The sequence below is a fragment of the Notamacropus eugenii genome, chromosome 2 (assembly GCF_028372415.1).
Source record: "Notamacropus eugenii isolate mMacEug1 chromosome 2, mMacEug1.pri_v2, whole genome shotgun sequence".
Classification (NCBI taxonomy): domain Eukaryota; kingdom Metazoa; phylum Chordata; class Mammalia; order Diprotodontia; family Macropodidae; genus Notamacropus; species Notamacropus eugenii.
In genome coordinates this window covers 439,669,143-439,685,324 of record NC_092873.1, presented here as the reverse complement: position 1 = coordinate 439,685,324, position 16,182 = coordinate 439,669,143, and the positions used below count along the sequence as shown (strand labels likewise).

Sequence of the window (16,182 nt, the reverse complement as noted above, 5' to 3'; positions counted from 1 at the left end):
GTTGGACATCAGAGTGAAGGGCTGATAGGGAAACGTGTGCTTGGCTGTGTTTGAAAATTTTAAATAACTTTTGGAGCTCCCGGTGATTTACATAAAAATAAAGTACTCTGTGCAATAGCAAAGATTTTCTTGAGGAAACAGGCTGCTGGAACAGGAATGTTCTTTGCACAGGGTGTGGGTTTCACAGGTGGCAGACACACAGGTTGTAAGGTAATGAGTTGGCTGGAGATGGCTCAGATGCTAGATCTAGAAGATGGCTGTTGGTCAAGATCTCTGAGAGTGTAGGATCCAGGCAAGATGGAAAAACTGCTCATGGCATCCTTGTGATCAGCAGGATGACCTCTTGCTTTTTTGTCACAGGCTCCCTCTACTGGAATAAGAAAATCTATGGAGTATTTTTGGAGAGCCATAGATGTGTTTTCTTTTCCCTCCCTCCCTGTTTCCTTCTCTCAAATGCATATACATATATAGGCAAACTTTATTGTATGTGGAGCAGGCAGGTTGGATAAAGTTTATTTTTGTTGGCAATATCCAAAAATCCTAGTCTGGGGCATCATAGGCAGACATTGGTCTTTTATCCATCAGGACAGATGAATATGTTGACCTTGGCCACAATGATGTCATACTACCCGCTTGATGTTATGTTTGCTGACTCTGACATTTATGTTGAATACTAGGGCATTGTTGTCCTAGGGTAATGTCAAGGATAATGATGGGCAAAATTGTTTCTTCTACAGGCACTTTTCCAAGGGTAACTGGGCTGGGATCAAACCCAAAGTCTCTTGGGTCACTGGAAGTTGGGTGATGTTTAGACTTTCCACTTTTTGTGACTGTGAATCTTTCAACATTGCCTTCTTGACCTTCAAGGACTATGACGTGGCTTTTGACTTGGGGAATGGAGGAACCATTTCTTTCTTTGCCTTAGGTGCCATCTTGGGGTAGTGGATCTCTCCAGATGTGTTTCACAGGTCTACAGCTCCAACACCTGCTCAAATCTCATGAGGCTTCACCTCCAAAGAAGACTATGAAATCCAAAGGTTTCATGAACTCCTTGTCCATAAAACTTGCCAGTTCCTTGGAGCAGTCACAACCACCACAGGTAGTAAATTCACTGATCAGGCTGAAATGGGGATGTCTAGGTGCTAATCTTAATAAAGCTTGCATAAGTATAGATGGCAGAAAACGAGCTCCTTGAGAGCAAGAACTATGATAGGGCCTGTCACACAGTAGGCCCTTAAGAAGTGTTGACTGTTGGACCCAGAACCACCACTACCAGGCCTACATTACAAAGAGATCAAAGAAAAGGGAAAAGGATCTATTTGTACAAAAATATTTATAGCAGCTTTTTTTTGAGGTGGCAAAGAATTGGAAATCAAGGGGAAGCCCATAAATTGGGGAGTGACTGAATAAGCTGGGGTATATGATTGGATGGAATACTATTGTGCTATAAGAAATGATGAGTAGGATGGTTTCAGAAAAACCTGGGAAGATTTATATGAACTAATGAGAAGTGAACATAACCGGGAAAACACTGTATACAGTAACAGCAATATTGTAAGGCAAATCAACTGTGAAAGATCAAGACAATTTCAAAGGTCCCATGGTTAAAAAATGCCTTCCACTTCCAGAGACAGAACAGATGAACTCTGAATGCAGAATAAAGCATACTTTTTTACTCTCTTTATTTTTGTTGTTTTATTTTGTTTGTGTTTTCTTTTGCAACATGGCTAATATGGAAATATGTTTTGCATGACTTCACATCACATAACTGATATACTGCTTGCCTTTTCAAAGGGTGAGATGGAGGAAAAGAATTTGAAACTCAAAATTTTTAAAAATATAATTGGAAATGTATTGGAAATAAAAATACACTAAAAATGCTGATGAATTGAAAGCAAGGAACTCCTGTCTTCTTACAAGAACAGAGCTTATTAGAAGACCAAACTATTGAAGACTTTCTTTGGTGTCTAGAATATAGACAGTGTTCCCTGTCATTGGAACCCATCTATATATCTGTAAGTCAGGCTCAAAGGCCATCCACTACCATGACAGAAGAGAGGATAGTAGTGACAGGTGAAAGAAGCCTGGACAGAAGTCTCCACTGTGGAGGTATCTGCCTGGCCACTGTGGAAGTATCTGCCTGGCTTCTTTTAGGCTTGTTTCATCACATTCTTTGACAAGGTGGTAAAGCTGCTGTGTATCTCAAAAGCAGCTAGTTGCTTGAACCAGGAGAATTCATCCCTGGTATCTTAGGCCCTGATGGAAAACTGTATCATTGTCCATTCCAGGCTGGCCACCAGAGAGGAACTAGTGGTGCACTGGGAACACCTGCCTGTACACAGTCATTAATATTATCAATCATGATGTCATCAGCTACAAAGGAGAAATCTGAGTGTGGCAGTCCCCATTCAAATACATCATAAGGCTTATGCAGATGTGTTCTGAAGGACCATTGAGGAAAAGAGTTGCTGTTAATTCAAAGACCCCCACGTTTTGCTGGAGAAAGCTGTCAGACCCTGAGAGAGAAGACCCTGCTGCAAGACAAGGCAAAGGAACAACAGAAGGACACTGAGGAGGCTGGGGCTGAGGCTGGTGGATTGCTTGGGCTCAGGAATTCTGAGCTGCAGGGAGCTGAGCCAATTGGATGTCCTCACCAAGTTCCCACACCAGGATGCTAAGGGAGGCTGCCTAAGGAGGGGTAACTGGCCCAGGTCAGAAACACAGATCAAAGCTCCTATGCCCATCAGTAGAGGGTTCAAAGCCATGTATTTTCAGCCTCATTCAACTAAGCAGACCCAGTCTCAGAATGGGGGCTGAGTAGGGCAGGTAGGAAGAAGAGCCAACAGTCAAAGATAAACAAATAGGAGACAGAAATTACAGAGGAGCTGGTGCCTAAGATCAGTTAGAAGGCATGAGCCAAGTCAGAAGGAGAGTAAGAGCCCACAAAACACACCAGGGCCCAGGGCCCTTTGAAACTGAAGCGAAGCCTTCTTCAGAGAGGAGACCTCTCATTACAGCAAGAGACAATGAGTAACCCCCTAAGCCACAGTCACCCCAGGATTGTTCGGCTCCAAAGACTGGGGCGACCATTGGCCCCAGAGCCTCAGTAGTCATCTCTCCAGGCTGGACCAACCCAGCCCAGCCCAGCCCAGCCTCCCACAGTAGGAACCCAAAGGAAAGGTCAGAAATTTGGGGGTAATTAAATGATTAGACAAATAATATTCTGGTGAAATGCAAACCAGCAGGGAATACGCTCCCTTTGCTATTCCCAGCTTCCATTTAAGGTGCATCCCCCCTTGTTCCCTGTGCCCTCCAGTTACCTTGGCCTTCTTCATCTCTGCCACCTCGGCCTGAAGTTTCTTCAGTTCCCTCTCATAACGGGACTGGTTCTTGAGCAGCCGAGCATGCTCCTTCTGGGCTGCCTGCAACTTCTGAAGATCCCGATTCATCTCCCGCAGACGCTTCTCGTAATCCGCCTTGATCTTGTTGGCCTTCTCTTCTGTGTAGCACTCCATGGTGCCTGGGGCGGGAAAGAGGATGCAGGGGCTGAGACATCAGAACTAGACCCCAGGGGCTCAGGGCAAAGGCAGGGTGGTGTGATGGAGGCACGACCGAGGCATGGTTTTGGGCTGTTATTAACTGGCTGAGGGAATTGGTTAAGTCAGTCACTTCATCCCCCCTGCATAAACATCTATACGCATGTACACACACATATGTACACATGTGTACATATGTGTGTACACATATATGTATACATGTGTACACATACACACTGATGAATACACATTCATTCATATACATATCATAATACACACATGCATGCATACATACACACAAACCCTGGACCCTGTCATCCACCTGCTCAGACCCTTAAGGAGTGTCAGTCTGGTTACCAGTGTATATGCGCCTCATCCCTCAGGAGTTGTAGCCAGTGAATTGGTACCCCTGGACTGGGCCCATTCTTCTATACAGAACCCACCTAACACTACTCCACCCTTATCCCTCCTTCCTGGTCCTCTCACATGTAGCTGGCCAGCTACCTGAAATCTGAGCATGCTAGGGAACGTGCAAGATATTTTCATTATCCCAGCATGTATTTAGAACAAGGCCTAACACACAGTAGATGCTTTTCTCAAATAGGACTAGCCAGATAACTAAGGTACTCTAACAGCTTAGTGACTCAGTAGGTAAGAGTCTTGTTAGACCTGCAGTCAAAAAGTCCCAAGTTCAAAACCGTTCTCAGCTGTGTGACCCTGGGCAAGTCACCTGATGTATGTTTGCCTCAGTTTCTCCAACTTAAAACGGGGATCACAGCAGCACTTTCCTCGCAGGGCAGTTGTGAGGATCAAATGAGATCATAACTGTAAAGTACTCAGGGCACTGCTTGGCACATAGTAGGTGCTCTATACATGCGTGTTCCCTCCCCTTCCCTCATAGAGCTCTATGTGGAATATGAGAAAAGGGGGTGGGAACACACTGGGGAGCTCCCCCTCCCCAGTCACTAGCTCCCTAATGTGAAGTGTTAGTGTGTAGTGACTAAAATGCACCTTATGTGGGAAATAGGTGGGGGATGTGTGTGTATGTGTGTATGTGCACATGTGTGTGTGTGCTGTATTTATGTATGGGGAAGTATTATATATGTATTTAAGAGAGTATACATGGAAGTGTGTGCTTTTCTGTATAAGTGTATATATGTGTGTAAGCATATTGTAAAGTGTGAGCTTGTGTATAAGTGTGTGTATTTGTGTACAAGTATATTATGTATGTGTATTGTGGATATATGTGTAAGTGTATCTGTATTATGTAAGCATGTATATGTATGTGTGTATAAGTGTATATGTGTATAAATAACTGCATGTGTAAATGTGTAAATATGCGTGCGCGCACACACACACACACACATACACACACGTGTACGTACTGAGATTCTGGAGCACCCGGTCCCGCTCAAGCTGCGTGTCCCGGATCTTGTTCTGTAACAGGATCAGCTTTTCCTCGTACTGGTGCTTCAGCGTCTGCAGCCGGCGCTGGCTATTCTCCAGTTCATCAATCAGCTTCTGTTTGATCTCAATCTCACAAGTCAGGTCAGCCAGGTCGGCTTGGAAGTTCACCTCTGTGGGTGAGGAACATGGGGGCGTGGGGGAATGGGGAGGAGAGGAGAGGGAGAGACGAAAGAGATTGGCACAGTGGAAAGAGGTCAGGAAAACCTGAGTTCAACTCTGGCCTCAGACACTTCCTGTCTGCCTCAGTTTCTTCATCTGTAAAATGAGAATAGTAATAGCACCTACCTCCCTGGGTTGTTGTGAAGATGAAGTGAAATCTTTGTAAAGACCTCTACAGACCTTGAAAATGCTATGTGAATGTTAGCTATTATTAGGAATGTAGGGACCTTCCGAGGGGCAGCAATGAATGCTGAGTAAGAAAGATCTTGATGGAAATAAGTCAGTCCAAAGGAGTGCTGTCCTGCGGACCTTCCTCTCTAGTCTAACAGGGCAGACCCGGCCTTTAGGAATGGGGGTCATGAAGTTGACTTGGTTCTTCTAGCCATGCTCCATAACCAGTGAGTCCAGGGCTAGGTGGCCCTCTGTCAGGAATGTCAGGAAGGCTGGACGCTGAGATCCTAGGACACTGGGAGCACTCATTCTACAGGAAGCTGACTGGATACTCCTTTACTGTAATCATCAGATTTTAGCCTTGAACCTGAAGGTCCCTTTGATTCAGGAGACCCAGAACAGACGCCATCTCTGTGGTTGGGGAGGAGCGATTTGTGTGAAGAGAAGTCAGGGGCTATTAGATAAACTTCCCCTTCTCCTCCTCTGTCTTTAGGACAATACCTGGGTAAGAACTCCCAGGAATTCACACAGGGATGTGTGGGGTGGGACAGTGGGTATTTGCTGGGAGGTAGTTTTTATATCAAAAAGAAATAAAAAACGAAACCCATCCCAAGGAAGATGGTCTTGACGTTTAGCTCTGGGTTGAGCATAATACTTACATCTAACTCAGCAAGTTTCCACCCAGTTGTACCACCTGACCACGTCCCCATCCCCCTTCTCTGCCAACTACTCCTCATCCCTGCCACAAAGATGATCCTGGGGTCTAGATTTCTTTACACTAACTTAACATAGCACAAGGTCACCTGTGAAACTTCATTTAGGTCTAGCATGGAGGCATAGGCTTAAATCCTGCTCCTGACATCTACCTTTGAGACAGCTGGGGGAAGAATGAATTAAGTCCATGACTTGGAGTCTAGACCTGAGTTCAGATCCTGCATCAGACACTTACTGGTTGTGTGTCCCTGGGCAAGTCACTCTCAGATTCAGTCCCTCATCTGTAAAACAAGGGGGTTCGACTTGGAAGGGACCTTAAATCTATGATCTATGATCCTGCTAATGGGTCTGCCCACCACAAGTCTCTCCTACTTCAGTCCACCATCTATTCAGCCACAAATATTATATGTAGCTTTGATTGTGTCACACCCTCACTTAATAGACTCCAGGGGCTCTCTACCATATCCAGGGTCAAATACAAAATCCCGTTTGGTGTTCAAAGCCCATCATAATGTAGTGACACCCTCTTCTCAACCAGGCCCACAGTAGGTGCTTAATAAAAGCTTACTTCCTGACTATGGTCCTCCTCCACAAGGCCAGGTATGGCTCTCTACCTCATTTCCTCTTGAGGAGTAAGGAAGACTCCCAGGGGGCAATGAGGGGTTCTTTAGCCTTCACTTCCAGGAACGGGAAGGCTGAGCTCCCCGTCTTGGCACATCCAAGCACCAGTGGCCTCTGAAGGTCCATACAGTTCTAAATCCATAATCTTTACAATCTTCCCACAGTCCTTCCTATTTCCAGCCCTGGGGGGGTCAACTCACCCTTCTCCTCAGGATCTGAGTCTGAGTCCACCAGGCTCTCCTCACTGCCTGAATCTTCATCTTCATCTTCCCGTCCTTCCTCTTCCTCACAACCGCTTTCATCCCGATCCTCCTCTTCCTCCTGGGCATAGAGCACCATGATGGGGCCCTCCCCAGCCATGTGTTCCTCCCAGGGGCCAGGAAACTTCCCCATAAAGGACTAGGTGAGCTCCCAAGGGACCAGACCACAAAGGGAGTGGTACCCCGAGACTCAGAGTACTGAGGGATGGGAATATGCTCACGTGTCTGTCTACATGTATGTAGGTTTGCATGCATGTATGAGCAATCAGTAGGGAAACAGGGCAGAAAGGGTGGAAACACAGCACCGCAACTGGAACCCTGTGACCCCTCCCCTGTCCTAAAAAACTGTAGCTGCTTCCAAGGGGCCCTTTTTGCACATATGGAGTCCTTTCTTTGGGGTAAGATTGCAGGACGGGGCAAATGCATCAACCTGGCAACTCACCATTCTATCTTTAGGGGGCCCAGTGAGTCTAATTCAAGGAGGGGAGAGTTACTTGGCTCTGAATGGAGTTGGGAATACTGTAGGCACTTTTGTGGATGGTTCTCCTCCACTCCTTATTACTGAGACTGATGCCTAGAGGAACCCCAGGCAGGGGTGTGAGTCAAAGTGTACATGGGAAGGGACAGGCCCTTACCTCCTCGGCCTCATTCTCGTCTGTCTCTTCTCCATTCTCCTGATGTAGCTTTGCCCTCTTTTTAAACGCCTCCTTCTCCGGGCTGCCCACAAGAAAGAGATGGGGGTAGGGTCAGGTTAGTAAAATCTGCCTCACAGAATCTTAAAGGTCATTTCATCCAACCTCCTCGTTATGGTGGAGGAGAGTGAAGCTCAGGTATATTAAGTAACTCGCCCATAGTAACATACTAGTCTAATACCAGAGATGAGATGTGAACCCAGCTCTCTCTAGCTCCAGGTTCAGCACTTTATTCGCTACTCCATGCTCCTGCTCCAGGGAGGTAGGGGTCACAGTGAAGAAGGAAGTGGGAAATGGTAGGGAAACATCCCCATCTGAGGTTGGGAGATGGGATGATGTCACCCTAAAGTGTAGGAGACACGGTGGTGAGGTCAGCCAGCAATCTCCTCCATTTCCAAGCAGAGTTGGTTTTTAAATTTTAACCCAACTATCCCAAAATAGACTCTAATTAGTCTCTGTTTTCCTCCACACCAAAGATCATGAGACAGGGTGAGGCAACCTTTGCCCACAAGTGGTTGACTAACTCCTCAAGATAGCAGGCCACTGGGAAAGAGATTTCTAGGGACTCGTGCCATTGTGCATGATGTCACCAGGGAGTTGACCTGGGGTGGTACAGAGATGGATCTTAGTAATCAGCCCTCTATTAGTCTCCCTCTCCTCAGACCCAGATCCAAGAAGGGGTGGACACCTCAAGGGGAGGGAGTCCTATCTCTATGAAAGAACAGACCCCATTCTGGTCTTCCATCTACCCCTCACCTCCCACCAATGCTACTGTCAGATGGTGTGAGTGTGGGGTAGCTTCTCTCCTTCACCTTTTTCTTCGTTGCCTGGTCTCCTTTTTCTTTAGCCGTTCCAGGTCCTGCTTGGCCTTGCGGATCACCTCAGAGGCCTCTGCTTCCATGGAAATTGAAGGGCTGCTCAGCAAACTTCCCTGGGTTTGGGAACCACCCATGGAGTAGGAAGGCCGCCCTGAGGTCCGGGAGAGTGTGCGGCGGAGAGACTCATTCATCGCTTCACTCTCTAGAAGCTTTGTTCTGAAGTGGAAGAGGGTGGGGAAATGAGGTCAGCCAGAAGTCTTGTCTCTTAGACCTACCATTGCCAGAGTCCCAGCCTCGTCACCCTGCATCCTCCCCATCCTTGGTGCTCACCGAAGCTCTTCTATCTCTCGGATATAGTTCTGTATTAGAGTACCAATGGCCTCATTGCCATCTCCTGGAGGGGAACAGAAAAAAGAGGTCTCATGATAATGGTAACAATTCCAGCAACAATAACTCTGTGGGATACGTCACTGTTATTTAACATATACAGTGGCACCTAAAAAAGGGTGAATTTTGGCGATTCATGCAGAGATAGGCTAAGTGGGCCAAGATACAAGTAGGGCAGACACCGAGACATTATATGCCTCCACTGTAGAAGAAAGAAAAGAAACAGAAGGGAAGGAGAGAGGAAAGCCTTGAGCTGTCATATGCCAGCTGCTATGAGAAACAAGAATGAGATGAGGTCAATCTCAAAGAATTGGATGAGATGTTATGGTTCCATAAAAGCCACAAAGAAGATGGGACTTAACCACTGGGACCTGGGCTGTCATTAGCAGAAAATATACTGAAATAGGGTCACAAAATAGGAAAATTCTCAAAGAAACCTATGGATGGGATAATTAAAAATTAAAAAGCAACTTAATATACCTTAGATGGTTTTTTCCTTTCTATTCTTTGTTCTACTTGGCAATACACAACTTGTTTATTTATAGTTAAAGAAGAATTAATAATTTGTTGTGTTATAAATAAGTGCTTACCTTCCCCTTCTTAAAGGCTAGTAAATGTAGGCTAGCATACACCTGAGGGTCTTAGGTTTCCATGACCAAAGCTATTAACACCAAACGGTGTGATAACACAACAGGTGCATTATCCAAAGATGGGGAAAGGCATTGCTGCTCACACAGTAACCGTGACTAGAAGCTAAGTTTGCAGTGAGAATCAGGTCATCAACAAGTCAACAAGAATTTTATTAAGCACCTACTAGATGCCAGGCACTGCTTGGCAATGGAGATATAAAGAGAGGAAAAAAAAACAAAGCAAAAAAAAAAAACCCCAACAAGTCCAGGGTTGATTAAGAGGAAAGTCACTACTGTATATTTCCCTAGTCATACTAGAGTCAGCCTTGGGCATTGCACTTTGTCTAATCAGCACATGAGGCCACTGAAGGTCAGCCCATCTAAGGAGCAAACTGGAATGCTTTTCCTCACTTGAGGTCTTTAAGAAAACACTGGCTGTCCGGCTGTCAGGGGTATGTTGTAAAGGAGACCCTTTTTCAGGCATAGCTTGGACTTGATGGCCTCTGAGATCCCTTTCAAACCCAATCCTTTGGAACTCTGTTTAGCCTGCAAAAAGAAAAGACTGAAGGGGAACATGATTGCTGTCTCCAAGGATATGAAAGCCTGTTGAGTGGGAAGGGGCCTGGATTTGTTCTACTTTTTCCTAGGGGAGGGCAGGGAGAGGGGACCAGAACAAGGGACAGTGGGCAGGAGTTGGGCAGCAACATGGTGAAGGAAAAATTCCTAAAAATAAGTGCTGTCCCAGAGTGGACTGGGCTGCCTGTGAAGGTGGGGGCTCTCCTCGCTGGAGGTCTGCAGAGGCGGACTGATCACTTATTGAGGATCCTAGAGAAGGGATTCCTGCCCAGGTATAGGCAGATGATGGCCACAGGTGGTCTCTGAGTGCCCTTCTGCATCTAAGAACCTGTGCCAGACTCAGAAACCCCCAAGTGGGACCCAGGTAGTCACATTCATGTCATCTTGAACTTTAGAAAGCACTTCAACAAACATTATTTTGTTTGATTCTCAGAACCACCCAGTGAGACACATGGGGGAGGTCAGTATCTCCATTTTACAAAATGAAGACACAAGCACTGAATAGCTGAGTGACTTGTCCAAGGCTGGACAGCTGATTGGGAAGGGAGATAGGACTAGAGCCCAAAGTCTCTCAATCTGCAGCCATTTGCCTGTTGTAGATCTGCTCTGGAAGTCTAAACACGTGGTGTACAGAAACCTACGTCCCATTCAATCCATTGAACTATCTATTAAGGATATACCAGGCATTGTGCTAGGTGCTGGAGACAAAAACCAACAACGAAGTCATATATATATTCATGTTCATATATATATATGTGTGTGTGTGTGTATGCATATGAAAATAATATATTTCCATATACACCACATACTCTCTCTCTGCTCAAATTATATACAATATATAAAATTATACACATAATTATATGTATATTATGTATAATATATGTGTATTTTGTATGCATGTATATATACATACATACATACATATAAAAATTTCAGCAGGGAGAGACCATTAAGAATTAAGGGGAACCCACAGAAGTTGACACAAGCTGATCCTTGAATCCTATGGAACGGGGAAGGTGGAGGTGAGAGGAGTGTACCCCAAGCATGTGGAAGAAACTGTGAAAATAAGGTTCAATGGCAGAAGATGGGGTGTTGAGATTGGGGGAAAGAAAGGATATTTGACTGGAAGAGAGAATGTATAAAGGAGAGACGTATGAAATAAGTCTGAATGGTAAGCTGGAGCCAGACTATTGGGCATCTGAGGTTCTCAGGGTCTGCCAAGGGCTAGGCATTGGGCACTAGAGTGGTGACCAGAAGTGTTTTTGCTGTTTAGACCAGACTAACCCGCTACTGCAGGGGCAGAGGGAAAGAACAGGGGATCTAGGTGCTCTTGGATAGACAATGCCAACTGGGAATGGGAAAATCTCTCCAATTATTGAATCAACAAGCACCTACTATATTCTGAACACAGGGGTAGGTACTAGGGATGCAAAGACCAAAAAGGAAAGACCCTCTGCTTATATTCTCTCATGGGACATGATAAGTCCACCTAGAAGTATAGGGATAGTAAATACAAAGTGACTAGGGAGGGCAGGCAGGTCCACTTCCCCGGCACTTACCAGCCTTTGCGAGGAGCAGGTTGGCCTCCTGGCTCATGAGGTGGGTGACTCGGTTGTTGATGGCATCAATGGCTTCCTGCATGGCTTTCACCCGCATTCGCAGTGTGCCATTCTCTTTCTGCAGCATGGCGTTCTCCCGGAACAGGTCACTGTAGCCCTCTGAGCCGTCCTCCCCGATCACTCGCTTACCCTAGGAGGAGGAGGAGGGTGGATAGGAAGATATAGGCATGTGGCATGAGGAGCAACTCTCTCACTTGAATTACTGCTTTTTCTTCCTAAACAGTCTCCTTGATCACCACTGTCAGGTTAACCTACTTAAAATCTAGTTATGACCATATTTTCTCCCTTTTTGAAAACTAAAAAAATGCACAGGAAAGGACAGAAGGCAGCTTAGCAGTCAACAGAGACAAATGGAAACTAATGTGCCACATATTTTAAAAAGAAAAAAATCAGCTGTACACAGTGAGATTTAAGGTTTCATACTTACAAACACACACACATGTTCTTTGAATATAGAAATATTCAGGTTTGTCAAGTTCAAAATAACAAAAAAATTAAAAAAAAATTTTTTTTTAAACACCTGATTAGGGGCCTACCTACAGTGCATAGAGTGCCAGGCCTGGGGTAAGAAAGATTTATCTTCCTGAGTTCAGATCCAGCCCCAGACGCTTATACACTATGTGACCTGGGCAAGTCACTCAACCCTGTTTGCCTCGGTTTCCTCACCTGTAAAATGAGCTGGAGGAGGAAATGGCAAACCACTCCAGTATCTTTGTCAAGAAAACCCCTGAAACTCACAAAATGTTGGACATAACTGACTGAAATGACTGAACAATATGGTTCCTTATAGCCCATTCCTCCCCCCCAAAAAGCAAAATTCTTTATCCTGGTATTCAAGGCTTCTTATAAGCTGGCCCTTTCCCTTCCAAGTCTTATCTCTTATTAATCCTCTACAAACCCTCAACATGCCTGTCTAATGGGACTCCCAGTCTGACACACAATATTCTTTCGTTTTTCTTCAATCTGTTCCCTCCTCATGAAATGTCTAGTCACCCTGACCCACCTTTGTCCCTCATGCATCTCCATCTACAAGTCTGACTCATCTTCTAACACCCCCTCTAGTTCTGCATTGACGATGCCCCAAACACAAGGACTTGCTTCTGGACTCCTGCGACATGGCGTACTCAGAACACCAATCACACACAATGGAGTTACTTTCATGCGTATCTTCTGTCTCCTACCATACAGGAAGCTCCTTGGGGGCAGAGACCACATCTGTTAATCTTTGCGTAGTGCCCTAGCCCCAACATTGTAACTTGCTTGCATGTAGCCGGCATACAATAAATATTCAATGAATGAAGGAAAGAAAAGGTGAGGAAGAAGCTGAGAAGCCAGATGAAAGTGGTCCCCAGCAGACCACTCCTTGAAATGAAGGCAGAACCACAGACAGCAGGCTGATGCAGCAGGATATGCCCGTTATGGGCACTGTTAAGGTAAATGCTCAGGGCCCAGTCTAGAGAATCTGGGCCCATTCTGTCACTAGGCAAAGAGTACCCCCTCACTCACCGCCTTGTACTCCATCAGCTCCATCTGCAGGCGGGCAATCTCTGCCCGAAGAGCACTGATCTGCTGGCTGGTCTTATCTTGGTTCACAACCACCTTGTTCTTAATGTTGCGGGCCCGGTTGGCATACTTGAGGGTATTCAGGGTCTCCATAAAGTCCCGGTCCGAAGGGCTCACACAAGCAATCATAATTGTCTGGCTGGTAGGGATGTAGAAGAGATGGGGCAGAGAAAGACATCCCCATAGGAAACATTACATTGGGGCTAAGTCTTGTCCTTTCCCAATACCACCTGAAGGCCACTTGGCACAAACTCCAGGATGAAATGACCACGAGATTTCTGTTCCAACAGTATATGATTACAATCTACTTAACTAATAGAGTCAGTGCTGTTTTGGCTTGTTTATTTTTTTAGAAATTGATCTAGGGAATAAATAAGAATAAAATCTTATATTTCTAGTTTCAATATCTTGTTTTAGCTTTACAATCTCCTTGTGAGTTAGAAAAGGGAAAGGATCTATTGTCTCCATCGTACAAACACAACGAGGCAGCGTAGCAGTGTGGGAAACAGAACGCTGGACTTGATGTCAGGAACAATTGAGGCTGAATCCTACTTCAGACAGGTACTAGTCACGTAAGCCTAGGCAAGTCATTGAATCTCTTAATGCCTCAGTTACCTGTTCTGTTAAATGGTAATGATAGTAGCACCTACCTCACAGGTGAAGCTTGAATGTGATGATATATATGTAAAGTATGCTGCAAACCTTAAAGCACTCTGTCAACGTTAGCTATAATTTCTAATTATAATTATTAATAGGCAATAATAATAATGATGTCATCATTTAACACCCCAGGTTTTCTGACTCCCGGTCAAGGGTTTGTTAGAATCAAATCATGCTCAATACACTGCGCTGTACTGAATGGGAGCTGGCAGTGAATGGGCACAGTAGCCTCTCCCCAGAAGCGGTTGCTCTGGTTACCTGTTACCCCCGAGGGAGTCCTGGAGGAGTCGGGTGAGCTTGGAGTCCCGGTAGGGCACATGCACCACCTTCTTGCTCTGGTCTCCCAGGGCACTGATCACGTTACCCAAGGCCAACTGCAAGAAAGAGATGCTGGTCTTCAGCAGGGTACCCCATGGAGCCATGTCCCTTAGCATTCCTGCCATCTTCACTGTCCTCAGCCACCCCCAAGCTCCAAGACTGGGGGACTCTATTAAAGTCAAAGTCAGAGAAGAGGACATCACAGAAACAGACACATAAGGGAAACAGAGACAAAAATATGGCACAAGGGAAGGAGTTAAGGGTTCAGATCCTGCTCTAGTCACAGTTACAGCCTCTAGGCCAGACAGTGAAAGTAAGAGCTTTCATACCAAGCCACAGTTGATAGAGATGCCCTCTTTGGCCCTCTCGCCCGTGGCCCCAGTCCGTTTCAGCCGTTCAGAGCCCGCCAAATCAACGAAGTGAAACTTGGCTGTGAGTGTCTCATACTCGTTAGTGGGGGTAGACCCATCGGGAAGGCCGGCTACCTCACCATTCACCTATGGAAGAAGTGGGAATTACTGAAAACTCCAATCCTCCCACCCCCCTGCCTCCACCCTCCATGGGCCAAGGCTCCCTGGGATGTCTGGAGATGCTCCCTTAGCAAATTCAGAGGGGACAGAGGACAAAACATCAAAGGGTTTGTATAAGCCAAATAAGGCTGTAAGATCATGGATTTCACATCATCCAACCCTCTTCATTTACACAGGAGGAAACTGAAACTCAGCCAAATGAAGTGATTCACCTAAGATCCCACAGATAGTGTGTGGCAGAGCTAGGATCCAAACCCAGGTCTCCTGACCCCAAATCCAACACACTTTCCCTACTCCTCCATGCTCCTCCCCACAGCCAGGCCCCTCTGCCTACTCCTTCTATCTCTCTCAAGACTGCTCACCAGCTCAGGCCGGGCACAGACACGCATCTGGCACAGGTGGATGGTGAAGATGGCATGAGAGCGGGAACTTTGCACGTTCATCTGAGTGCTGGCTGTGGTCCGAGACAGAGCACCTTGCTTCAAACACTGGATCAACTGCAGAGAGAGGGAAGGGACAGGTTGCACGGCGTGGGAAGGGGCCCTTCCAGGGAGCTATGTCTCTGAAGGAGATGCAGAGACACTTTGTACAGTGCCCCCCCTGTTTCCATTCTTACACCAGTCAAGCATGCCCTCGGAGCACGGATGTCTTGCAACTCATTCTCTTCTAATAGCTAATAAAAACAGCTAGCATTTATGTGGGCTTTAGGATCTGCAGGACATCTTACAAATAATTAGCTCATTTGATTCTCACAACAACCCTAGGAAGTGGGAGCTATTATTACCCCCATTTTACAGATGAGAAAACTGAGGCAGAGAGATCTGCCCAGGGTATGTATCTGAGGCTAGATCTGAACTCAGGTCTTCCTGACACAGCCCCAGCACTTCATCCATTGTGATACTGAGCTGCCTCTCCCTAGTAGACTCTCACCTCTTCTTGGGAACTGATGAGGCGGGAGGTGACGCCGGTGGTATAGATGCCCCCATTGGCGTCTTCGTGGATCTTGATGTTGGATTTTCGATGGCGGGAGTCAGGATCTCGGGTGCTATCAAACAGGTCAAGGATTTCCTCATTGTAGAGCTAGATGTAAGAATCAGAGTGGAAGAGGAGGCAATGGTGAGTTATTCCCCAGAGGTCAATGGAGGAACCCTTCCCACCCTGACTTCTCTCTTCCATAAAACTGTGTACTCATCTAATACTGTCTCAGGGCCCTACTGGGGCAGGAGTCCCAAGAGGACCAAAGGGCTGAGAATCCAGAGGCCTCAGAACAGCCTCAATTCAGATTACAGAATAGGGTGGGGTCCTCAACTCAAGTCAGAATCCTGGCCAGGGCTGATTTTGTAGAAATGAGCTCAGAGATACAGAACTTAGTAGTTATGGGAAGACTTATTTAGATTGACGCAAAGTGAAGCAAGTAGGACCAGGAGAACAATATATGTTGTGCCTACAAGGATGTAAATGG

At 46.0% G+C, this 16,182-nt stretch overlaps 1 protein-coding gene across 11 annotated transcripts in view; it reads right to left on the bottom strand.

Moving 5' to 3' along the window:
- The window catches only part of KIF21B (kinesin family member 21B), a 74,521-nt gene that overhangs the window by 34,208 nt on the left and 24,131 nt on the right, over nucleotides 1–16,182 (bottom strand). For all 11 annotated transcript variants that reach the window (XM_072648238.1, XM_072648242.1, XM_072648241.1 and 8 more), the window contains exons 5-16: nucleotides 15,651–15,800; nucleotides 15,083–15,217; nucleotides 14,520–14,687; nucleotides 14,131–14,246; nucleotides 13,156–13,351; nucleotides 11,590–11,779; nucleotides 8,769–8,832; nucleotides 8,433–8,654; nucleotides 7,564–7,645; nucleotides 6,869–6,989; nucleotides 4,922–5,113; nucleotides 3,321–3,520 (exon numbers count right to left, since the gene is read on the bottom strand). In XM_072648238.1, coding sequence (XP_072504339.1) covers nucleotides 3,321–3,520; nucleotides 4,922–5,113; nucleotides 6,869–6,989; nucleotides 7,564–7,645; nucleotides 8,433–8,654; nucleotides 8,769–8,832; nucleotides 11,590–11,779; nucleotides 13,156–13,351; nucleotides 14,131–14,246; nucleotides 14,520–14,687; nucleotides 15,083–15,217; nucleotides 15,651–15,800 — 1,836 coding nt within the window. The remainder of the gene's footprint in view (nucleotides 1–3,320; nucleotides 3,521–4,921; nucleotides 5,114–6,868; nucleotides 6,990–7,563; nucleotides 7,646–8,432; nucleotides 8,655–8,768; nucleotides 8,833–11,589; nucleotides 11,780–13,155; nucleotides 13,352–14,130; nucleotides 14,247–14,519; nucleotides 14,688–15,082; nucleotides 15,218–15,650; nucleotides 15,801–16,182) is intronic.